The sequence below is a fragment of the Zonotrichia albicollis genome, chromosome 1 (assembly GCF_047830755.1).
Source record: "Zonotrichia albicollis isolate bZonAlb1 chromosome 1, bZonAlb1.hap1, whole genome shotgun sequence".
Taxonomy (NCBI): Eukaryota; Metazoa; Chordata; class Aves; order Passeriformes; family Passerellidae; genus Zonotrichia; species Zonotrichia albicollis.
This window is the reverse complement of record NC_133819.1, coordinates 120,524,004-120,549,300: the sequence shown is the minus strand read 5'-3', so window position 1 is coordinate 120,549,300 and position 25,297 is coordinate 120,524,004. Positions and strand designations below refer to the sequence as shown.

General features: G+C 39.0%; 1 protein-coding gene across 1 annotated transcript in view; it reads left to right on the top strand.

Annotated features, from left to right (window-relative positions):
* The first annotated feature begins 2,151 nt into the window (after positions 1-2,151).
* The window catches only part of ARFGEF1 (ARF guanine nucleotide exchange factor 1), an 84,872-nt gene continuing 61,726 nt past the window's right edge, over positions 2,152-25,297 (top strand). Inside the window, exon 1 of the mRNA XM_005479356.4 lies at positions 2,152-2,871. Within this exon, the coding sequence (XP_005479413.2) occupies positions 2,748-2,871 (124 nt within the window). The 5' untranslated portion in view covers positions 2,152-2,747. The remainder of the gene's footprint in view (positions 2,872-25,297) is intronic.

Genomic DNA, 25,297 nt, shown 5'->3' with positions numbered 1-25,297 from the left:
TGTGACTGGAATGTAGATGTAGTAGATTACCAGCTGTGCCAAGTTACAAATTGAGTCAACAGAGCAGTTGTTTGAAACTGAGAACAGAATTTGAAGATTCAAACGACATTGAAAAACACCCAAACCAAAACAAGTATTCATATTAGAGCAGGAATGAAAGACATGGAGCTGAGTCTCTTTTTGACAGGTCTTTTTCTCCAGATGCTTCAGCAGTAATTCTATATGCTCAACTAAAGCACATTTCACATGTAAAATTATCTTGTGTGCAGAATATGAAATAGACATTAATATGAACAAAACAGATAACTGCAGTGCTCTTTACATGCAGATACTCTTTTCCTTCATATTGCAAGTCTATTTCTGCTAAATGGACTGTGAAAATCAATTGCAAACTCCATTTGCTAAATAACTTGTAAGCCCTGACTTGGCTAAGGGAATCTGGACTCAAATGATTTGGGCAAACCTACCAGCAAGAACTCCATGGAAATTCTTAACTTCTGCCATGTGGTCACTGGCAGGCAGCTTTGAAAGACCAAAGTAATTTTGACATCTGCATTTTTGAACTTGCACCTATGCATAAAAATAATAATAAAAAATATTTAGTCGATAGGCAAATGGTTCTCCCTAAATAAATTACTAGAAATAATTCAAGTATGCTAGCAATTTTGCTGCTGAAGACACGGTCTTTTGAATAAATCAACACAATCTGAATATGGTCTTTTTTCAGGAATCAATGTGCTTGGTGATCTGACTGCTAACTCTCTCATAAAGCTGTCATGATGCTAAAATCAGATGCACCCTCTTACTATTTTCTGTATTGTTTATCAGTTGGGTGGTAAAATAGCCAGGAACCAGAAAAAGCCACTGGAATAAATACAGTAATTTCAGCAGAACAAGTGTTTTGCTCAAACAGATAAGTCTTGCATTCACCTCTAGCTTTAGCAGGATTCCTGGTCCAGGGTGTTCCTTAAAAAGTCAAATAGAGGTATCTGAAAGGCATCAAGTCACTTTGGCACACATAATTTCTCATTTGGGTTATGCAACCTGGGTAGCATTAGCTGCCTGTGCATTGGGAAGCTGACAGCACTGTACCTTTACTAATGCAGCTACAATGGCTCTGTTGTACATAAGGAAACAGGTGCTCAAATAAATTCCTTATAAGGCCTTAGCACTGGCATGGCAGCCTGGGCAAACTCTCTTAAATGCTCCATGAGGAGCATTGGGATTAACTTCCAAAGGTTGTGTTCCTGACTGATACAGCAGGACCACAGGAATAAAGAAAAGACTGGGAAGGTTTGCTGAATGAGGAAGGTGTCAGGATTAACTTTCAAAGGTTGTGCTCCTGACTGATCCACGAGAAGCACAGGAACGGAGGACAGACTGAAAAGGCTTGCTGGGGATAACCTCTTTGTGGTGTGCTGGCTCTGTCCTCCGAGGTCAGAGGAGCCCCCTGGTTTCCACAACCATCCCTCCTTTCCGCACACTGATGCTAGCTATAGCCTTGTCCCACTCTGCTTCAAAGGTACATCTAGAACTTCGGCTCTTTCATTTCCAGATTAATGTCTAAGATTTTTTTTTTAACCAGGTAAAAATTTTCTAAACCAGACCTGCTTTCAGTTAGCGCCAAATTCGACTTTTAAATATATGTACACTAGTACTTCTGAGTGCAAAAGGTGGTCCTGTTATGTTTTCGCCGCTTACCAGCTAGGCACGGTCGATCTGAGCTTTTTATTACTTTTTTCAGTGCTCTATACTCCTAGAGCACGTGCAGTGGGAAGAAACGCGGGACGGAAGCGCTTTAGTTAGAGGATGCAGGAGATAAAGGAAGGGCACCACGCGAACTTGCAGGTGCTACAGGCGGGGAGGGGCTGAGGAACTGCCCCAGGGAGCCAGGACACCTCCCACACCCTAATGCGCTTCTCCCGTCCTTTCTCCTGGGTGCCGGGGGCTGCTCTCCGCTCGCTCCCCGTGAGCCGGAGCCCCGGGCGTTTCTCATCAGGGAGGGCGACCGTGAAAGAAGGGCAGCTCCTCCCCCAGGGAGACCCCTTGCCCCAGCCCCGGCGAAGCCCGCCCTTTAGGAGCAGGTGGCGCATCCCGGGACAGCCTTCCTCCTCCTCCGTCTCCTCCTCCACCTCGTAGCGCTGGTGGCCCGGAAGGGAAGCCCTGCCCCTCCTCCTCATCCAGCTCCCAGGTGGCAGCGGCCATCTCCGTGCGTCCCTCCTCGGTGCCTCCCGCGGCTCCGCTCCACCTGTAGCGCGGCCGCGGGGCGGGCAGAAGGCGACTGCCCCCCGCCCTCCCGCTTCCCTCCGCCCGCCCTGCCTCCCGGGACACGGCCGCCGCTTCCTCCCGCTCCGGCTGCGGCCCTGACGTCGCTTCCTTCCAACATGGCGAGGGCAGGTTGTTGCTGCGGCCGCCGCCGCCGGTGCTGATGGAGGCGGGCGCGGGCCGGGGGCGGCTCGGGGACTGACGGGCGCCGTCCGCGCACACACGCATCGGGGGCGGGAGGAGAAGGGAGGAGAAGGCTTCGTCTTCCCTCAGCCGCGGGGGTTGGCTGTCGGCGCCGCCCGGGCCCACCCCAGCCTCCCCCGGGGGAGCCGCCGAGCGGGTGTCGGGACGCCCTGCGAGGGAGCCCTTCCCCCGCGGCCGCCGCGGCCCCTGGCAGCGCTCCCGGTGGGAGAGACCGGTGCCTGCCCCGCTCTCACTTCCCCGCTCCACCCTTCTCCTCCTCTCACGGCTCGATCGCGCCCATGTATGAAGGGAAGAAGACGAAAAACATGTTTCTGACCCGGGCCCTGGAGAAGATCCTGGCCGACAAGGAGGTGAAGAAGGCGCATCACTCCCAGCTGCGCAAAGCCTGCGAGGTGGCACTAGGTGAGGCGCAGCCCGGGTGGGAAGGGAAGGGGCGGCCAGAGGTCGGGGTGCGCTTCGGGGCCCGCTTTGCCTGTGTGTGATTGTGCTGCGGGGGGGCTGTGCGGTGTCTGAGGGAACGAGGCAGAGGGGCAGCCCGGCAGGGAAGGGCCGGGGGCGGTGCGGTTGCGGGCTGAGCTGTGGCACAGGTTCGGGTCGTGCAGCACAGCCCACCGGAGGTGTGGGCGCCCTGGCTGCGGGCGAGCATCGCCCCTCGCCGGGAGCGGCCCCGTGCTGACAGCAGCGGCGAGGGCGCTGCGGCGCCCGCCGGGCTCTTCTCCTCCTCCTCCTTCCCTCCTCCTCCTCCCCGCTCGCAGGATGAATAGGCAGACACGGAGCTGAGCTGAGCTGACCTGGAAGCAGACGGCCGGCGGGGAGGGAGCAGGTGACAGGCAGCGGTGAGGGCGGAGGGACGGGTGAGGAAGAGGGGGTGGCGGAGAGCGAGAGACAATGACATCGGGCCAGGTCTGGAGCTGGTGCCTCCTCGGAACCGGGAGGAGGGCTGCAGAGGGAGAGCATGGTCCGGGAGATGTGCGAGGGACGGCCTTAGGCGAGTCGTTCCTGGTGGAGACACAGCTGATGGGGAAGAGCTTCCTTCATGCATGGCAGAGCTGGAGCGGCCAGGATGATAACAGAACCACAGAGTTGTTAGGGTTGGAAGGCACCTCTGGAGATCACCTAGTCCAAGCCCCATGTTGTTGGATTCCCGATATGTGGGAACGTTCACTTCGGGCCGAAGGAAGGGTGTTGGGTTTGTGGTGCAGCGGTGTCAGCGCCGCCTCGGCTGGAAGCGTGAGGGAAGTACCGGGGCTGGATAGCACAAAGCACAGGCAGGCATCCAGTTACAGGCGGCTTAAAAGGACAACTTGGGCATCAGATTCTGACATGATGAGCACAGGCGGGCCTTGACCCTATGTGGCAAAATACTGACATACTTACTGAAAGACTTCTAGAGAAAAACCTGTTTCATTTAAGTAATACGTTAAATGGATTATGTCCCTCCCTTTGTAGTGTAATTGTTTCTGTTTTGGAGATAATTATCTTGATTTTGTACAGTAATATCCGATTAAATGGATTTGTTTGACGAGATAATGTTAAATTGAAACTTGCTTGTTTTAAAAATGAGTATAAGTAATTTGAAGTTGTTCCCTTGTCATTCTATTAATTCGTATGTTAGTGCTTACTTTTTTTTTTAATAAAAAAGCCCCATCCTTTTCTTGATTTCTTTGTCTATGAAAGATCCTGACAAAGGGAGGGGCAGAAATAACCATACTTCAGCTGTTTATTTCTTCTTAAAAAACTTGTTTCGCATCGATTTTAATTATTACATTTTTCATATATCACTAGACTGGATAACAATAATCTTATTATTTATGCAGATGAAATTAAATTGATAACCCTCTGGCCCTTCTGTTGACTTTAGACTGTGCATTCAAGTTAGAAATAAAACAGTGAAATTTTTTTTATTGTTAAACTGAATTTCTATCCAGTCTGTATGTCATCCATAGAATTAGACACTGGTATTAATCTTGTGTTTCTGCCATACTTTATTTCAGTAGCTTGATTTATCTTAAGTATCATCCAGATCCCTCCAAGCATGGCTCCATTGTGTTCCACAGATTACAAAGCAAGCCCTCTAGACTGTACAGTCTGCCTCTTGTGTCATGGAAATTGATTTGTTGGAGGAGACCCTCAAGCACACATCCCAGTGGTTTCTATCCTACAGCTTCATTGAATGCTTCTCCTGTGGATCTGGTCGGGGCTTAAACAGGAAAACGATGTGATGTGGGTATAAAAATCATTAAGGCAGGAAAGAAGAAATGGAAGGTTGTGCGTACTGCCTTACGTATATACAGGGGCTTCATGAGCTTGAAAAATAACAGGCATGGTATTTTTTGGTAGAAAAGCCTCTAACTACTGCAGAGGCTTATTGAATTTTTTTTTTGTTGTTTTTTAGTTGCAGCACAACAAAATACAGTTGGTGATTGTAAATTTAGCATGGTCCATTGTCTGGTTACTCTTGATTACTCTGTCCTGAGTAGTGCTCATGTCTATCTATAAGAAAATTTTTGGACAAAAGTACATATCATCCATGTTTCACCCAGAGTACAGTTAGCTGTTAAAGCTGAGCTATGATTTTTGTAGCAGTGTGTGAAATAGGATGCATGTGTTGTGCTCTGTTCCTTTAGCTCCTCATCTGTTCAGACTACAGCTGGATGCTTCTTTGCTACCTTAAGCAAGGAGTACGAACTTCTTACTGCTTTATTTTGAAGAGCAGCACCATTAATGATAAAACATCAGTAAAATTGTAATTTAGAGTTGAATTTAATTTGGTGCGAAGTCTGACAAAGCCAAGCTTTGGGTTTTATTGGATTTTTTAAAATGGTAGTTAAATAAAAAGTAGCTTTTAAAAATCATGGCAATAAGTCCATGTCTTCCAAATCAACAACTTTTTTTTCCGGTGTGAATATTTGATTAGTTGTCACTGAAGTTATCTGCGTGCTCCATTAAGACATTTTTCCCAGCTGCCTGACTGTAGTAAAATGTTGCTTTTTATTTACTGCTAGGTGGTAATAATAATAATAGGTCAGATATTCTAACTGGTAGTTGTTACTAATTCAGGCTTTTTATTCCATTCTCTAAAGCTACTATTTACATTGTTTTATATTATTTGTATAAAATTATCTGCTCTTGAAGTATTTAGTAAAAAATGATCAGAAATACAGTATCCCTGTACAACAGACAAACTAATAGCTCTGTTTTTTAGACTGACTTTAGCAAGCAGTATTTTAAGAATCTTTAATGCCCTCCCTTTGTCATTTTTAATCCCCATATATTTTCTTATAAATCTGTTGCATTCCATTAAGATTATACATAATCTATTTTTAATTTGTGAGTCTTAGGGAGAAAAACCTTGCAACATTCCAGACTGTGGTAGTTTGACCTCTGAACAGGTGTTAAGATGAGGTCCTTCTAGTATGACCATTTTTCTAGTGATTAGAAGATAAGAAAACAAAACGTTAATTAAGTAACAACCTGAATTATAGATGTCCTTTAGCTTTTTAACAGGGATGAAATTAAGCCTGATACTTGTAGCATCCTGTATTTGATGATTCACCAGGTTGTCTGGGTTTATACAGAACACTTGAGTTTCATTTAACTTTGTCCTTTCTGAGATGTTTTCTCTCTATGTGAAAAACATAAGATTTCTTTAGTCACCTAATGAAGTAGAGTTAATTTAGAGCTTTGTATTGTTCACTTTGATAGCAACAACTCTTATCTGTGTAAGGAATGAGTTTATCCTTGAAATTGTCCACTTGCAGAGGATATGAGCCAGCCAGCTGTCAGAAGGATTATTGGATTTAGAAGCTCCTTTTCCACTGAGTTACCTCCACTGCTGTTTCTGTATTGCTTTTCAGCTATGCTACAGTCTAGGAAACCTTACTGTATAAACACTGTGTTTGCATAAACAGTGAAAGGTCTTGGGGGAAAAAAATTTTCATCTGAACATGAAATTTTTAATAGACTGAAAAAAAATTGTCAGTGCTTCATGTCAAAATCTGGAAGATGGATTTGTCTACCTGAAAAGGAGGTTTCAGAGCACTAAGCTGGGCACACCAGAATGCCCTGATTGTATAAATTCTGCTAGTTCAACTGCAGATCAGGAGTCAAGCAACTCTTCCATAAAACTCCAAGCCACAGGTGATGTAAAATGATACAGATATGTCCCTAGTATTACTTTAAATAAAATTATGCATATGCTGCCTGAAGTTCTGGAGCTACCACCTGAAGAGAGCCAAAACTTAGTTCCAGAAGGTTCTTTAGTGCTCCTTGTATTGTTTATTTCAGTCTGTCATGCAGGGATCCTGCTGAATGATGTAGATCTCATGCATGTGGAAGTGGCATCTCTGTTCAGTTTGTGCTGCCTCTATGTGTGTGTGCAGGATGATGGAGCAGTGGGCTGTAGATAAACAGTTTCTCTGGAAACAGATAATGCTTGGAGCAGAACTAACCTAGAGGTGTGAAGGTTCATCTGTCCTTACCTGTGCAGGTCTGCAAATGACATCTCATCTACTTAAGTTTTTCTGTCTCCCTTTTTACCTTTCCCAGTTTCATCTTGTGTCCTTTGCATATGCAAGCAATCGTGATACATAAGAATGAGTGTGGTTAGTAGATACCGTGTATGTGTAGGGAACTCTGGGAGTATTGGAAAATACCTTCCTACACTATAATAAACAGTTAAAAATGCATTCCTGTCTGTATTTTGGATAGTGCTGTTCTTGGTAGGCTACCTTCTTTTTTTTCATAAAAACTAGTTGTCCTTTTGTAAAAACTGAAGGTCAGAATTTTTGGAGTTTTTTCTTTGCTGGATACAAAAAGATTGGTGTTGCAGTATTCTGTCTTGTCTTCGTGTGCTATAGGCATTTATTTCAGAATTTACAAGTCACTATTGTCCATAAAAAATTTTTTCTGGTTGTAACTGTCCTTCTGAAACACTTGTTTGTAAGCAAGAAGGATAAATTGAAATTTCATGCTAGTAAAAACCAAGATGTATGTGGGTTTTTTTAAAAACCAGAAGCCCTGAAAACTGCAGCTGCCCTTCCCTCCTTTTGCTTGATTTACTGAGCTTGGACTTTAACTAGCAGACTTGCAGTGTGGTTAAAATCTCGTCTACTTTTGCAAAGATGTAAAACTTGGCTTGGTAACAATAAGGATTAGTTGGTCCTATAAACTGTTTTGCAAGTTGCCTTCTGCATTTGATATGTAAAGTGCTGTTTGTGTAGAGCTAATTTAAGGAAAGTTGTGTGTGTTTAGCTGTTCTGTTGTTTCAGATGTTATCAGATCTTGGCTGTGCAGAATGACAGTGCTGATGAGATTTAATCTCTTTTGAGAAAGGGGTGGTTGGCAGGATATATGTAAAAACACTTTTCTAGAAAACTTGGTGGATTTTATCTAGGTCAGAAAAATGTTAATGGAGAGTGAATATCAAATACCTGAGTTTTGTCTTGGAAGCTAAAAATGGTATTTCTTTTAGGTAGCTTTGACTTTATCCTGAAATATGTGTTCAGTTAAAGCCTTTCATATTTTGAAACTTTGAACATTGATTTTCTCTATCTTTTAAAATTTGATCTTGAAAGACTTCAACATATCTTTGTGACACAGCTTTTAAATACCTGTATTCTGCTGCATGTTTTAGAGCCCTAATTAGAATTTTGAAGCTTAAAGTGGGAAGTTGTTGCCTTGTGACCAGAATGCATCTGTTTCTCATAAGAACTACCTTTACTGTCTTGTGGGACTTTGGTCTAGTTGATTTTTCTTCCTGTACTATTTTCTAGTGTATAACTGTTGTGACTGTAATATTTTCCTTTTTCTCTTGGTTCTTGTTTCCAGCTAACCGCTGTGTCATTCATTCAGGATGACAACTGTGTCTGTTCTTATGTGTCTTCTTCATATACAAATGAAGGAAAAACTGTTGACATCAGTTGCACATTGCAGAATTCTTCTAGAATCCTTCAGAAAGCAGTCAGTATGGAGATAACATTTTGATAAGATTTTCTAAATCTGTAAACTTGTGCAGTTGTCAGGAAGGATTTTGGTGTTTATGGGTGTTTTTATAAAGAGGGAGGCATCAACCATTGGTGTTCTAGTCAGTCTCTCCTATTCTTGGCAAGCATCCTAGGTGAAATCATGGACTTACAAAGGTAAGTAAGGCTTGTCTTTTTGTGGGGGCACCCAGCTTTCAGTTTGGGGGTTTTATTGGTGTTGATACTTTTATCAGGTTGCTGATTAATTTGTACTTTAAATGAATGCTGCCAGGAGCTTGGGAAGCAAGACCTGCAAACTTGTTCATTACTTATTCTATTCTACAACAGCTAGTGATCAGTGACTTGAAGAGGCAGGGGAAAAGAGTTTTGGGTTTTCTATATCCAGCTGGAAAGCTTTCCTGTATGATGTGTAAATTGATGATTTGCAGGGAGAAAATATTCTGGTCTGTGAATGACAGCTACTGCCAGTTGAGCTTTATAGGCTGAAGGGACTTGGGAAACAGCTCTGCAGATTTCGAGGAAGGAAGGAGATATCGTGGGAATAAGCTGAGTAAGAAGTTTGATAATTTTTATCTGTAAAGGAGGCAGATCTTTACTGTGTGTGTTTAAAAGACAGAAATAGTGTGTAGTAGCTGTGCTAGTTAGATGCATACAGACATAGTCCAGTTAGCCTGTACTTCTTTCCTGTAAGTACCTAGTAGAAGAAACTGTAAGTTATACCTAGGCAAAACAGACCTTTAAGAAAAATGACATACAAGAAGTCTCCAAACAACCAGGGAGAACTTAAAATGCTTCTGTGGGATTTTATAGAACGAGAATATTGTACAAGGATAATTGGGCAAATAGTAGCAGGTGTTTCTATGAAAAGCACTTAATGTGGTAACCAAAAATGAAGAAGAAAACACAAAACCCCAAACCTACCAAACACTACCACCCAGCTCATAATTTATAGAATCTGTAATGGAATGCAGGGGAGTGTTAAAAAAAAATCCCTTTTGAGAGATAAGGTAGATGATACTTGTTATTTGATGATTTCCATTTTCACTATAAATGTAGAGAAACACTAAAAATAGGTCTGTCAAACCCCAAGAGTTTGAAATACCTGGCACAATTCCCTTATTGATTTCTAATCAATCTTGGGATGCTCAGAAAATTCCAAAGGACTGGAAGACATCTGCTACTGTGCCAGCATGGTTACAAGGATGACCTAGGTAATTATTGGTGTATTGGCTTAATGTTGATCCCAGGCAAAGTACTGGAGTGACTGATACAATGTCAGTGAGAACAAAATTGGCAACCAGTAAGGATTTGAGAAAGATTTAAAAATAGTTTTCAAAAAAGGCAGGTCATCTACCAGTTTTAAAGTTTGGGGGTAGGTTATAAGGCATTTTCACCACTTGTTATTCTTCTGTAACTCTTACGTTCTTCAGTTCTTAACTTCATATGATTAGAAGTAAAAATTACCAAACTGGTAGAAAAATTATTGATAACATTTCATTTGCATTGATGAATACTAACAGATTTTGGTGTGAGGGGTTATTTTGTGATTTTTGGTTGGTTAGTTTGGTTTGGTATTTTCCCCCACCCTGTTTTTCATGTTGCTTCTTTCTAGTCTACCCTTGGTCTTAGCTTTTAGGTATTCTTTTTGGTGTTGGAGATTTTGCTTGGGTTTCTTCAGGGGTTTCTGGATTTGGTGGTGTTTGCTGGTTTTCTTTAATTTGAAGTTTAAGTGTATTAGTAGATTATGAGATTTCAGTTGGGAGGCATGAACTTTTAAAAGAATTTGAAGTCCTGAGGGAGGCTGAGCTCTTGTTATGGTGCTGTGGTCAAGAACAGCTTAAAAGCTGGGATGGGGAACGTGGATGTTGTACTAACTCTGTACCATGCACAACTTAGAGCTCTTTTGTCATGCATGGATGGCTTTCTTTCAAGTCCACGCTTTTTATTTTAGAATTGTATAAACAGTTTAATAGCATAGCTACATTTTTCCAAAACCAAAACCAAAGGTATCTTTTAATAGGACATTTAGGGCATGATTGCTCTGGACTTTTTTTTTATTAATGACTTTCAGAAGGTTTGATTATTTTTTTTCCCACTGTCCTGCTGTTTCTGATACTGTATCATATATACTCACCAGGTATAAGATGGCATAGTTATTGGTGTTATGCTGTGTATTATTTGTTTTTGTTCAAATGGTTTATGTCTGCTGTTCAGTGCTCTTCAGGTTTTTTTTCATTTCATGTATTTCTTATGTGAGAAAAATTAGATTTTAAACAGAATTGAAGTTACTTGTGCTTGAGATAAATGGGTTTATTCAAGCTCTCTTTTTTGTCTACTCAAACACAGAGGGAGATAAATTTCAAGAAAATTAATAACAGCAGTTCTGCACATACTGCCTTTAGCACTTGCTGTTCTAATAATCTCAACAGGGTTTGTTATGTTATTCCTACTTTTCAGTTAAAAATAAAAGTGTAATTACATTGGTAAATATTTTACATGAAGATATTTTAGCCAGTGCTGGATCCAAGAGTGATTTACTCCTTTTTTTTTATTTCACTTGAAGTTACCCCCAGGTGTCAGTTTGCACTGCAGTTGGTTTGAATGACCAATATCCTTCACATTGAAATGTGCAGGTTTGCAGTTTGAGAGAAATGAGGGAGGAGATATTTTTAGGCTTTGAAATTGTGATAAAACTGTTGAGATTTACTGAAGATATTAGACAGCATTTTGCACTATAGTCTAAGCTGTCCAGTTGAGAATAGTATGGGGTAGACTTTCAGAGTTTCAAATCTGTAAATTAAAAATAAGTGTGCTACTGGTATGATTTCTTTGGTAGCTTCCCACCCTATTTTGGTTTTCAAACTGTTCTATGAATTGATGCAGATGTACTTGCACAGAGCATTGTACATTTTAATGCAGGTTGTAAGAATAAGGAGAATGCCCTTCCAAGTGGAGGTATTTTTTGGAAAGGTGTGGTTCTGTTGTGTGTGAAAGTGACACGCTGCTGCATGCCTGGGCAGTGACCTTGTTAACGGTGTGTATGAAGATCTGGGTGGGACTGTGACCTGGACTGAGAGTGCAGCAGCCAACAGAAACTCACAGAGCTCTTTCTTCAGCTCAGGAAAGCTGGAAAAGGCAGAGTCCTAACTTGGCTTGCTTAATTTGGCTGATGGACTGTGATGTGTGCAAGAATATTGGCAGGGGTCTTGTGTGGAGTGTAGGAAAGTGGATAGGAATAAATTAACCTTTGTTTCTATTATTCTGAAATTGAGACTGGGCTTTATGACCTTAAGTAAAATTGGTAGAATAGAGCAGCTGCATTTGCATGAAAGTTTGAAAGCTGGATAAAAACTAAGTGTCTGAGAAGTGTGATTCAAATTTTCTTCATCTGCATCAAAATTAGACACTTGGCTGTTCTCCACTTGTGATTTAAGATGTGAAACCTGATTTTGTGTGATTGTGCATATAAATAGATGTTAAAAGCTTAGAAATTTTGCTGTAAAGAGAAATAGTTTGCTTCTTTAAAATTATACCTACCACTATAGTCTGTGGTAGTTAGTGATGTTTGGAGAAGCTTCAGGTTTGTATCTTAGTTCCTTTTCTCTTCCTCTATGCACCTAAGTTTGACCTCCATCCCAGAGTCTTGCTCAGAACAAAATCCAAATGTTCAAATGATTAACATCCTTTTATATTGAAGGAAAGGCAGCACTTGCACCATTCTTTCCTTGTCCATCTTCTTATCACATGAAAGCTGAAGCTGCTGTCTGCTTGATTGCTCTCTAGGCCTTTCAGTGATGAGCTTGAGGCAGGTGGCAATTTCTTTGACTGACTGCTGTAGTTTGTAACAGTTTTTATTTAATAGTAATTACTTTTTCTTTCTCCTTCACTGATCTTGTGCCTTTCCCACTTGTTCTTTAGGAGCACTTTAGGACATGTTGTTAAAGAACTGTAAATTTAGCTGTATTGTTAAATAAAAAGAATTTGCATAATCAATGCAAATACATTTTTTCATAATACTGTATTTAGAACTATGGATGCAGTGGATCCAGTAAATATGGAACTGAATGCCTGAAATTTTTCACAGTTTGGTAAGCAGTGGTAAAAGAAGCACTTTCTTCTTGTAGCATGGTTGACAACATGAGTTAGGGTTAATAATACTTGAGTAGAGTTAATAATAGTGTGTAGTGGTGGTGTTTTAAGTAGCCTTCCACTTGCTGCCTTATGGGCATCTGAGAAAAGGAAGAATACTTGTCATATGGGTAATTGTCTTAATATATGCAGTCTGAACTTCTAAAAACATTACTGGATGAAAAATAAATTGTAAATAAATGTGAAGAACGTGGAAAATTAAGATTTAATTGTATTAGTAACGAATATATATATATTGTACCGAAGGCAGTCACACTGGAGCTTTCAATAATCCTATATCAGCACTTAATGAAGAAATCATGACTTCAGTAACAGTATGGTCACCTTGAATGCTTTGTTTAAAAGAGCTCATGTCAAGACTTCTGATTTCAAGTTGGAGCTTTCTAATACAAGTTCAAATTTTTGTTTGGGTGTAAATTACCGTCTTGATATGGTTGTAACCTTTTTGGGGGGCATACCACAGACAAAAAATAAACTTAAGTCCATACTTTATTGTCGTCCTTTTTTGTTTCCTCTATCAAATATAACTATGAGTTGTGAATTTTGTAAACAATCATTAAATTGTAGTTTTCTGGCCATCATCTTGTAGCTGGAAACTATAATGATTTTCTTATAATTTAGAGCTACAGTAGGAGGGAAATGGTTTAGTGCTCTTTTAATTAGAAGGTTACCAGTAGTATAATTCATGTATATGTAGACTTACATGAGACATTTTAAAGTTTTAGTATCTGAAATGAATAAGAGTCTTGCAGTGTCATGTGTTTTGTTGCTTTTGAAGTTATTGTAGTGAGCAGGCTGCTTAATTGGAATATGTTGGGGGTTTGTTTGGGGTTTTTGTTGCAATTTCTCTCGGTATCATGGGCTTAAAATTACCTTCTGTAAAGTCTGAAATAAAGGTTAGTAATCTTCAACTTTTAAATTACCATTTAAACTACACATTTCCAAAAGAGAAAAAAATAATTGCACTCAAATGTCTACAGCAAGGTTAAAAATAAAATGTAGATTTCCCCCATATTATGAAGGGATCTTTTAATTTGATTCATAAACCTTGGCACCACACAAGACTTTACTGTACTTGGTTGTATCTTGTTTTTGGCAAATCATGGTTCTGGTCATTTCACAGAAGAGAAACAGAGCTTACCCATATTGAAAAATGTTACAGCAAATGATTGTCCATGTTGTCAGGAGGATAATTAAAAAGTCTTCCCTTTTTGCAGCATCTAGGAAGGGTTACTACCCATAGTTTGATCAGCTTTAAATCTGAGTTTTATTTTAAAAATATTCCAGCAGTCAAAATAAATGCCTGTTTTGAGATGAAGATGCTCAGGTTACTGGCATAGAATAATCATTTATTCCAGGATTTCTTTTATTCCATGAGTCTGTTCTGTATGTATATTACAACTATTTAATATGTTGTATACTTGTGTTTATGGAGGGCACAGCAGAGGTGTAATTACTTTTATTGCCTTGGGTGATCTGTGAAAATTGTATATGATAGCAGTTTGTGGTAGCTGGCTATACTCTAAAAAAGTATGGAATAAGGATGCATTATCACTGCTTTGTGTGTGTGCTTACTGCTGAAAAAAAATGAATAAGGAATGTTCAAAGCATCATGTTACATGACAAAGTCTACTGAAGAGGTGGGCTGTGTGAAGAGGGGACATGTAGCTTTTGTTCATGCTGCCAAATGATCCAGAAACAAGGCTGAGAAACATAATGACAGCCTTGTTCTGCAGCAGCCTGTCTTTGCCAGAATAAATACAAAGCATTAATAAAACATTTATTTCAGTCTTCATTTGTCACCAACCAAGCAAAAGTCAAATAGAGCACAGTAGAAAATAACAGAAGTCTCAAGAAATAGTTTTATCAATAGGTAGCTCTGTCAAAAAGGAATGTATGCTTGCTTATGTATGAATGCCAGAAGTCTTTAAAAATAGTCAGCTGAGAAGGTATGAGTGGTTTTAAAATGAGGCTGCTGTCTTAGGCCAGGAATGCCTAAGGAATCCCAGGAAGGGATAATTTGTGGAAAGTTCTTAATTCCATAGCATTAATTATGAAGGTAGGAATGTGTAATTGACAGAAAGCTTAGTCAGGGTAGGTAAATAAATTCAATTGCATTGACAGGTAGCACTGAGTTAAGATGTACTGAGCAGCTCGTGTCCTTCTTGAGAAGTACCCAGGAATTGGTTTAAGATGTAGCAATTGAAGAGCTCATCTGTAACTGTGAGCAATTCCATCATTGTATGCTCAAACATAGTCTCAAAAACAGCTTTATAGCAGTAATGAAAAAACTCATTAAAGACTGTGAGTTTTTTATGTCAAAAAGACTAACACAAGATGGAGGGATCAAAATGGGGAGCAGAATCTTAGAGCTGATTGTTTGTCACGTATTTTGTTAACAGTTAGTGAATATCAGCTATTGATAAAAGCTCCTCCAAGCTTTGTGATAAAGCCAGTACGAGCTAATGGCAGAGAAAACACACCCATATCCATATTGCTTGTAAGTGATAACAGTATCACAAAATTATTTGGGGATTACAAAGGTACTGAGGTAGATAAAAACATAGCTTTTTGCTGTTTGTGGAAGCTGAGGAAGTTTCCTATAGAGGAATTGTAATTAATGACTTGGGGAAAAAAAAAATCTCAATTTGAAGTCTAAACTAAAGCTCCTATTAACTTGCTAGGATTAGGAGTTTTTAAAGGGCCTCAAATCTGAAATTGTTGGATTGTGTAATAGAACATGTAAGATTTAAATTTCATTAGTTGCTAACAAAGGAATGGGAGGTACTAAATGTGACTAGAGCCAGTGGTTGGTTTTATTTTTCTTTAAAAAGTCGCCAAGGATATAAGGGATGAAGAAATCTTGAGAGCTTCAGCCTGGCAAGTCTGAGCTGTAGCAAAGAATAAAGCTTGTGGAGAGCAGAATGGATGTGTGCTGTGGTGAGGAGGAATCAGTGTGGGCTTTTCTGAGGGGACACCTGCCATCCCAGATCTGCAGACCCATTGAGTATGGATATGTGTAAGGTAGTACAGTTTAACAGTGAGCCTCAGCCACCTTGCTCATCCACGGCTCCTGAAGGTTCTGAGCTCTCAAGGATGACATAGCCTGTTTTCCCTCCAAAGAGGTATTTCAGTTCTGGAGAGGCTTGTGGTGTTTGGGGGTGAGTGGTGAGGTTACAAAGGTTAGTTAAGGAAAATACTTAACAGAATGGAAACAACCTGCCAAAGGCAGCACTTACGCTGTACTGACCCACTCCTTGATCACAAGGTTCTGCTAAATGCAAACTGACCTGTGTGGAGGGGGAAACTGGTCAGAACTGTGGGTGCACAAATATGGGCTCTAAATAGGACTTAGATCTGTCAAGAGGGTGCGTGGCATTAAATTATTGTGACTGATTCTGTCAGAATATTGATTCCTTTGTCAAAAAGACAAATGTGAAAACAATAGCGAAAAAAATGAAGCTCTTAGGCTGCTTTATAAAGATACCACATGTTCCATGTGCAGTTTTGCTCTCTGCTGCCTTCTTGATACAGAAGTCAGCAAAGATACTTGGAAGTGTGGAATGTCTTGCAGAGGTGATCAAGCAGACTGTGCTTCTTGTTCCCTGAAGGGAAAAAAATTGGTAAAGTTTGTAAAATTGTGAGTGGCATAGACATGAAGAGAGAGTAATTCATTGTAATTTCTCATAATGCAGATACAGAGGGCTTGTAAAGAACCCAGTTTATTTAAGTAAAGCAAAAAAAAATTCTTTCCTGAAGCTTGTTAATTGCATTCATTCCCAAAAGTTAAAATTGTTTGAAAAGTGATTAAGTGAAGATTTAACAAGGGTTGTCAAACCTGCAGGAGCAGTCTCTGCACAGGAAGAGCGTAAGCCACAGATGGCTAAATACTGGTAGGAGGGAACTATTGCAGCATTCCTGCCCTGCTTTTGTAATCTGCATTTACTTGAGCATATGCTGTTGGCCATTCCTGGAAGCAAAATGAAGGCTGGATATCAAGGGTTTAAGAAAAACTTGCTGTTCTTGTATCTTTCTGTCCGATACAGTCAACTATTTTTAGATTTAATTTCTGGGTTTGTTCCCCAGTTCTAAAAGCTTTCATTAACTTTATTTGAAAATCTGGTATAGGGTTGATCTGTTTTTATTTGCATCTTTGGATTCTGATTTGCTTGTGTACTTCATGAAACATTCATTGTCCATCAAACTGTATTAGATACCTTCATTCCTCTTGTTTGAAGTTTATTTTTCTATGTCTGTACTTTATGGTGAAATAGCTTTTGATCTGGGTAGTACAAAAGTTCAAAACTATATTATTTTTTTAATTTATGTATGAAAATGCATGGTTAGCTACAAAGAAAAAAAATTCTTCTTAATTAAATGGACTGGAGTTACTGCATACAAATCCTTGACTTGTGACATGGAATGATGATTGAAAATACTTATGTTCTGGGAATGGCATTATAAACTGAAGATACACTCATTCTAGAATTAAACTTTGCATGTAGGTGTAAAAAGCTGTGTTACATCTGAAGCAGGAAGAACAGAATGCTTGTATAACACAGGGAGAGCTCGACTGTTGCAGAATATACTGTAGCTTGATTCTTTGCAAGTTAGGTTTGGTTAGGCCTTAAAATGTTGGTTCACTAAGAACCCAAGTACGTAAGTGAAAATGGTTTTTGTTTCTTTTAGTTTCTGTGAGTTTCTGTAACTGCATCACTTTATGTATGTAACTGCAATACTGTCATTAAAATATGAGGGTATTTGTGCTGGGGAGAAATTGAGAAACTGACTTTGTGACTTGAATTCGTGGTTTTTACTACTTCTGTTACAATGTTTTTCATGCTGTCATGAGAGCGTAACCTCTTGAAGCAGGGGACGGTTAGAGAGTGAGATGCTTAAGATTAGAGGCCTTTATGTGTATCTGATCTCCTGTATTCCATGATTATTGTTCAGCTCTCTGGCTGTGGATAATGCTTGGGCAAATTCTGAAGCCAACATCCTGGTCCATCTGCACCTCAGCTTCCTCAGCTCCCTGTTGCAGTGACAACTTGGCATGTACTAGAGGTCGGGCAGACAGCCTGCATGAAAACATCCAGGGAGAAACATCGTATATAGCAAACTGAATCCTAGCTGGAATGCAGCGTTTTGTGTTTGTAAATGTAGGTTCTGATGAATGTTTGGGATACTTTGCCAGTTGTAAATGCAAACAATTAAAATGCTAATTATACTTTAAGAGTTAGTCAGATACTTAAGAGACATGTTTCTATTAAGCCTTCCATTTATTGCATTGCTTGACTTCAAGTGAGTTCGCAGAAATTTCTCTCTTACAGGGATGGATATGGTGGAAGAATCCAGCAATTACATTGCAGAGGAATGAGACTATTTCACACTATCAGATCTTTGATTGACTTTTTTTTTTTAGTTAGACTGCTCATGTTTGCCTGCTTTGAACTTAAAGGTCAAACTTAAAAATGAGAGAGAAGCTCATTGTGTCCCTTCAGATGAGATACAAATCATGGGATTTTGTTCTAGATGTATTTCATTTCAGATAAGCTTTATCAGGCACGTGAAAATGAATTGATTAAAAATGCTGCCCCTACTTCGATGCAGTCTTCTGTCTGCAAAGTTTGTTTCCACCTCTGACATACATATGCATATATTTATTTTATTTTTTAAAATTATTATTATTATTATTATTGACAGAAACCCACGCTTTTCCAAGCAAAGCAATGTGCTTGAGTTTCTGATTCTAATAGTGAGGGAAGCCAAGCTATTCAGTTAAAGGAATGGAAAGAGGGGAAGCCAAACTTGATATGGAAGAGTCACAAGCTTGCATTATTACAAGCTTTTCTCTGTAGGACATGATACTACATTTCCTGTCTGATGGCTTTCACCAGAAATGTCATACGTAGTCAGTTATATTATTTTAAGTTTGCAGAAGAACTGAGGCTTGCTTTTGACTTTTCAAAATTTCACAGGGCAACATATCAATCTGCTGTGGCAAATCAAGAGTTATTGATGACTCACATTCTCTAGAAATAGGCAAACATGCTTCACCATTTCAAACAACAGAGCTGTCGGTTTCCTTGTGGTTTGGAGGAAGCATAAACCCACCATGCCCAGAGAGTGTCTGCAGCCCTGCTCTGGCATGCAGCACAAGCTGCAGCTCTTCTGACTGGAGCAAATACTCAATCAAGTGAAGTAATGAATGCTTGAGAAAATTGATAGCAGGACTGGATGTACTGAGTCTCTCTGCAGGATACACTGTTGAGAATTTCTGTCTGTCCTGATTTTTTACTCTGTTTTCTCTTTGATGAATATGCTGACAAAATAATGTGTGCCGTCAGTTGATTCAGGTAAACAAGAGTTGGGTTGAGTCCCCTTATCTTGCATGAACTATTCTATAGAGACTGCTGGAGTTATATATTACTTCAGACTATTAAATTCTGTCATCCTTTGTGGCTTAACCTTGCCCTCTCCCTTAAATTTGAAACTTAATTCAATTAGTAGATTCCCAACTCTATTTAGGGGGGTTACAAGTGTTTGCAGGAATTCACACAGAGTGCTTTGTAATGTTGGGTTGCATTGACAGAGGTGATGTAAATAAAGTCTGGCTTCTGACAAGAATTATGCTGATTATAATCACTATGTTACAGAATTTATCATTGGTAGTCAGATTCATTTACCTTGTTATGTGCTGCTTAAATGTCAGTTACGCTTCTTTGCAAGAATATTTGAAAAATCAATTCCTGAGGCAGAGAAGCTGCTTTTTATGGTTTGTTTAGGTTTTGTTTTGTCTGTTCATCTCCAAAGACTTGGAATTCTTGCTTTTCTTAGTCCAGCGTGTGCTGTTTTTGTGAGAGATACTGGTAAGAATCTTTTTGTATACTGTTGCACTTAGTGAAATGGCTTTTTCTTTAAGTTGTAGTAATTTGGACCTGAACAGTTGTAGTGTGCCCTTTGATCAAACTCTTGTAGGAGATCTGTCTTATTTTGGTGTTTCTCTGCAAAAATTTTTCCCCTCATATTCTTTACTAAAGAAATAAATAACCTTCCTCAATGCGCATTTTCATGTTTCCATGTTGAATTTCATTTTCTGTTCTGTTATTCCAGTCGGTTGTAATTTACAAACCTGTACTTCCCCAGCAGTAGCAGTAATACTGAGTAAAGCATTTGTTTTCTTCCCCATCCGATCCTTGACCACATGATAAAAACAGGTGTAGGAACTCATTTATGTTGTGGGATTTTTTTGAAAAAGTCTTTTAAAATTTAAGTTAAAATATCAAAATTTATGTTCTTAATCTGGTTTTATTTTGTTACATTTTAACTAGTAAAATCCATCTGGAGTTCTATTGCAGGTGTGCAAGTGTGCAGGTGTGCAAAAATAAGTAGTAACTTATTTTTTGCTGTTCAGAACATTGAACATCATTGTAAATTTTTCTTGCTGAATAGTCTTTCTTTGTTCTGAGTTGTAGCTGACTCATTTGTGTGCATAGCACACGTGTGCTACCTTCTTTCTTTAAGCAGCAAGAATTACGAAAAAGTAATAAAAATATCCACATGAAGTTTATGCTGTTTTCAAAATGTGCTGCCTGTCTCCATTTGAATAGTTGTTGCTGTGTTGCTGGAATTGTAGGCTATAGAAGCAGAATTTACACGACTCACAAGTGTTTCAATATGTGACGTGAGAAGGAAAGTAAGAAAAACTATACACATTGTGAATGTGAAGAAGAATATACAGCTGCAGGCTCTCTCCCCATTATGTGATAAAGAAACATTACTGTCCTGTCAAAACTTTACTTCATTTTATAAAAATAGCACTGTTCTTGATGAGACATAGTGGGTAGACTTTATAGACCTTTTGCAGTGTATTTATTCCAATGCATTTTTTGGTGTACGCTGCAATGGGCAATTCTGTTCCAGCTTTTCCTTCCCAAAACATGAGATGCACATGAGGTATGGCAACTCAGGGTCATGTAGATCTCCAGTGAGTTGAAATAGCTCTCTGACCTAATGAAAACTAAAATTGTCAGGCTATTTAAATGCAGTGCCTTGGTAGCTATTGTCTAAGGACAATGCAGATATGCACAGACAGTGGAATAGGAGGAAATGCTTTTTTGGTGGCCACCCTCAGATAGACTGCATTAAAGCACACTGGAAAACTGTCTCTCTTGGCAAGATCCTTTTTTTAGTCTGGTTAAGTGACTGTTTGGTAAGCAACCAAGCTGCTTGTATGTTAATGGACCTTTTCAGCAACTTGTACCACCAGTTCTGAGCATGGAACTTACAGAGATTGTGGGAAGAGGTGCCAAAGGGTGGCACAAGGTATTTGAAAGGTATGCCCATCTTGATTAAACTAAATCTGCATGGCTGACCTCTTGTAACTGTTTAAAAAGTCTGTTTCTCTTCTTTTATATTTATCTAAGAAAAAGCCACACATTTGGGTGTGGCTGGGAGTTTACTGTAGATTTAACAAAGGATGACCCATATAGTAATGAGGGGAAGCAGAGGATTTACTGCTGTAGGAAGTGAGCTTTTCAGCCACATGTTAGAAAATAAATACTATTAAGAATGACCAGTGTTCAGTTATCCCTGGCAGTGTGTGACCTATATGTGTGTCACTGCTCCTCAAGTAGAGAAGCGACTTGACAGTAGTCTCAACTTGGTTTAGCAAATAGAAGGATTATTACAGAAAATCCAGTTATAAAACCCCTGTGGACTGAATTATTCTGAATTAATTTTAAGCAGAATAAGGCCACTAGAGTAGTTTCTGTTTTTGTATAATTTGCCAGTGATTCTGTATTTGAAAATGTCATATGTAATAAACTGAAGGAGCAGGTTCTAAGTTTGACTGAACCAAGACAGGCTGTGCATTCAGGTTTCTAAATTTACAGCAGAGTTGCATATTCCTGAATGGTATATTGTGAGCAGGGCTGGGGAGAGCCTGTAGTTCTAGTATTAGTGCCATCTAAAAATGGCTAAAAAGAAAACTGAGAATAAAGGAGAAGATTGCTTCAAAGATTTAAAAAAAAAACCAAAACAATAAGGAGCATGAGACATAACAGCTTTTGAAGTGCAGATGTAAAAGTAGAGAAACACTTGGACAGGATTTGCTGTGAATCTGTAGCATATCAGAAAATAGGGCATGGGAAGTAACAACAGATATTGTTCCTTTCCTGTATTAGCACTCTTCAAAGGAGGTAGTGTCATCTAAAGTTGAAGCATGCTACCTAAGTCAGTGTTTGTGACTTCTGAGTTTTGACTTTGTGTGTATGTATATATAAATATTTCTCTACATGATTCAAAGGTTATTCCTCCATGTTTTTCAAAGATAATGAGATATGACTTCTCATACCAAGGAAGCATTTCTCTTGATTAGAGGATTTCAAGATTTTGTAGAGCACAACGAGGAGGATTTATACAGAATTTCATCAACAGTTATCAGACTCAAAATATAACTGCTGTTTGTTTGGAATGCTGCTTCTTAAATTAACCTGCTTCCTTGGTTACTGCTTGGATACCTGTAAACATGAAATTGCAACAGTGTAATATGTTGGAATGGAAAGCAAGTGGAAGTGTTCAAAAATACTCCTGAGATTCTTTTATTTGTCTGTACAATAATTATTTTCTGTTATATACGTGCTAAATGAGACCACAACAGTGATTTTCTTAAAAATGTACAGAACTTTGCTGTTTTCTGTCCCTGTGCCATTGCTGTGTGAGCTATAATTTTACAGACAGAGGAAACTAAGTATAATGAAAAGGTGTAAGGAACCCGAGCAAGAACTAGCAGTTGTACAGATGTGTGAATAAACTCACTGAAGGCCTGTGCTAAAGTCTGAGCTCAGGAATTTTTAAAGGGATGGAACACTCGTGATATTATACAATGAAGAGGATGTATACAGTTAAAATTCACACTTTGATGCTATATTGTGCTTGTACTTTCATCTGCATTGCTTCCAGTCCCATTTTTCTTTAGATTAGCTGGATTAAAACAGAAGAAAAGCTGCACCCTAGTGCCATTATCAGCCTGTTCTTGGACTCCCAAAAATAAGGGGTTTTTTTGTCCACCTTTTCTAGAGACTGTGTTGAAGGGGGTTTGAAGGAAGGGAGGGGAGATCTCTGTTCTTCTTGGAAGGTATGACAGAAAAAGCTATTTATAGGATTTAGAGGAAGACATAGTGCTGTGATATGTATCTTGGGAATTCCATTTAAGAAACAATTTCAGCTTTCATAATGAGTGGTTTGTTTTGCAGGCAACCCAAAATACAAATCATTTCAGTACTGTCTTCCTGTAATGAATTTTCATTGCACTATTACCAGTGTTAGGCAGGTCAACCTGATTTGATAATCTAGGGGAAGAGATTAGTACAGTGTTAAACTAAACTGTTTAATTATTCTGTGCTGCTTTGAGATCCCAATGGGGCTTTTTATAAAGCTTTCTTTTTTTTTGTCTATTTGCTATTGCATACACTGATACACCATTGACATTGCAGATACATGTATTAAAAGTTCATGAAGTTAATTACACCTCTTAGTAGTTAATTTAACTGCTACAGTTAAAAATCAAATAGGACAGGAAAATACCATAATCTGGGTTGGACATTCTCCATACCTCCTTAGTATGTTTCCTTTCATTCCTTTCTGGTAAGGAAACAGACTGAAACTGGGGTAGTTCAGAGGCAGTGACACAGAGGCTCTGTGGGAGCAAGAAGAGTGGTCAGCTGGAAGCCTCAGTAGTCTGTGTGTGTGCTCTGGACACTGTCTCTTGGCAAATCTTCAGCTTTGTGGATGATCTGTAAGTGGCTTAGATGTTAAGGATAATGTTTGGGTGAAAGCAAGTGCTAAATTTGCAGCATGTATTTTGACATAAACTTACTGTTTTTTCTTAAATGTACTGACTTAGCAAAAATTGCCCACAGAGGGCATCTCTGGATTATAATTTTTTTAGGATAGTGGAGCTTGAGTTAAAAACAGCTGTATGTTTCTCCAGTTCCATTATTTGGGCTCCTTAGATGTAATTATTTTAGGTTTTTCCCTGGAGTCTGTTAGTGCCTTTTGGGTCTTAGTACTTTAGCTGAATAGATGAGATTTTTCAACACTGCTTGAAGCTAACAGATGTGCAGAAATGAAGTAAGTTTGAGATGTTTCCTCAGAAATAAATTCTAATAACCCAGTTCAGGAAAGAACATACTCAGCATTATCTGTTTGGAATTTCTTCTCTTTGAAGGGGAAATTGGTATTTTTGTCCCTGTCATATGGCTTTGCTACTGTAAGTTCAAACTTGGTACTTTTTTAAAATTAAACTGTTACCATATGTGTAATAATCTTATTACATAGTTGGGAGTGTAGTTAATTGAAGTTATTTTCAAATAAATAAGGAATTTCTAGGTTTATATTACAGAGTTTTTGTAATACTTCTTGAAATGGAGAAGTATTTTCTGTATTGTTAATGAGGGAAAATGTGGGGTTTTTAAATCATTTATTTGCCTCAATATTTTGTATGATACTGGAGACAGTCACTAGAATACTTGGATGGAAGAATGCAAGCAAAGTCAATTCAAGCAAAGCTTTAATGCTTTAATATGATTTCACCTTTTTTAATATAGATAGCGGTGTAATTTAAATTCATCTTCACTGCTTGTTCCTTGGATCTTATCCACCTGCTTTGACTTGAAAGAATTGAATGCAAATTGCTTCCTTCTCACAGTAGTTTTCTATAGTAGAAGTCATGTGAACTCCAAACATTGACTTGTTTCCTTGAATTATTGCAGCCTGTGCTGCTTTGGATAGTTCTGTCTTCTGATTACCTAAGATGTTACAGTTCTTTAAAATGCCACTGCTTTCTGTCTTGAATTCATTATATATTTAATAAGCTTTTATTCAGATACTTACAGTGAGAATTAGGCTTTAGATGTGCAGATTCTTGTGGAATTAAGAATTATGCATGTGCTTCTCTGGCAGTTGTTTAGAATACAGTATTGTGGGAATGTAATATATACTTGTTCTTGAATACAATTCTGATGCAAGAATGGAAAAATAGAATGAGATGTATTAAGTACTTTTAGATGTGTGGGGTTTACCTACCATCATATTTTATAATGAACTTGTAAAGTATTTTTCCACTTCATGGTAGTTTGCATTTTTCCCAATAGCAAGTTCTATAAGAATTCTTTTTCCTGTAATCTGATGTACAGTTTGATGATGATATCATAGAATTTAGCTCTGTGTAGCAATCCTGAAGATAACATTTTAGTTATTCCTTACTTGATGAGACTGTTATCCTTGACTTCTGCCAAAGTATCACTCTAGAATATTTTTACTTCACTTACTATGACAGCATGTTTAGGTAACCAGAAGGAAATAGTACCTAAAGATACCCATTTGAAATTTAGGTTATTCAAAATGCTTTTAAAGGTTTAAATCATACTTTGAATTGGATATAGGAGGTAAACAGTTAATTATTCTTAAATTGGAGTTTTGTTCAGTGTTACAATCCAGTACTGCCCACAGCACCTACTTGACCTGCTTGGACATTTTGATATTGCTGTTTGGTGTTAGTCATTACAGAGAAATTTGTTGATTTCATAGTTGCACATGAGATTAGTTGGTTATAAGGTGTTAAAGGAAAAGAGGGAAAACTGGAAACTAGTTTGAGGTTTTTTATACTGAAAACTGTAAGCAGTCTGAAGAGA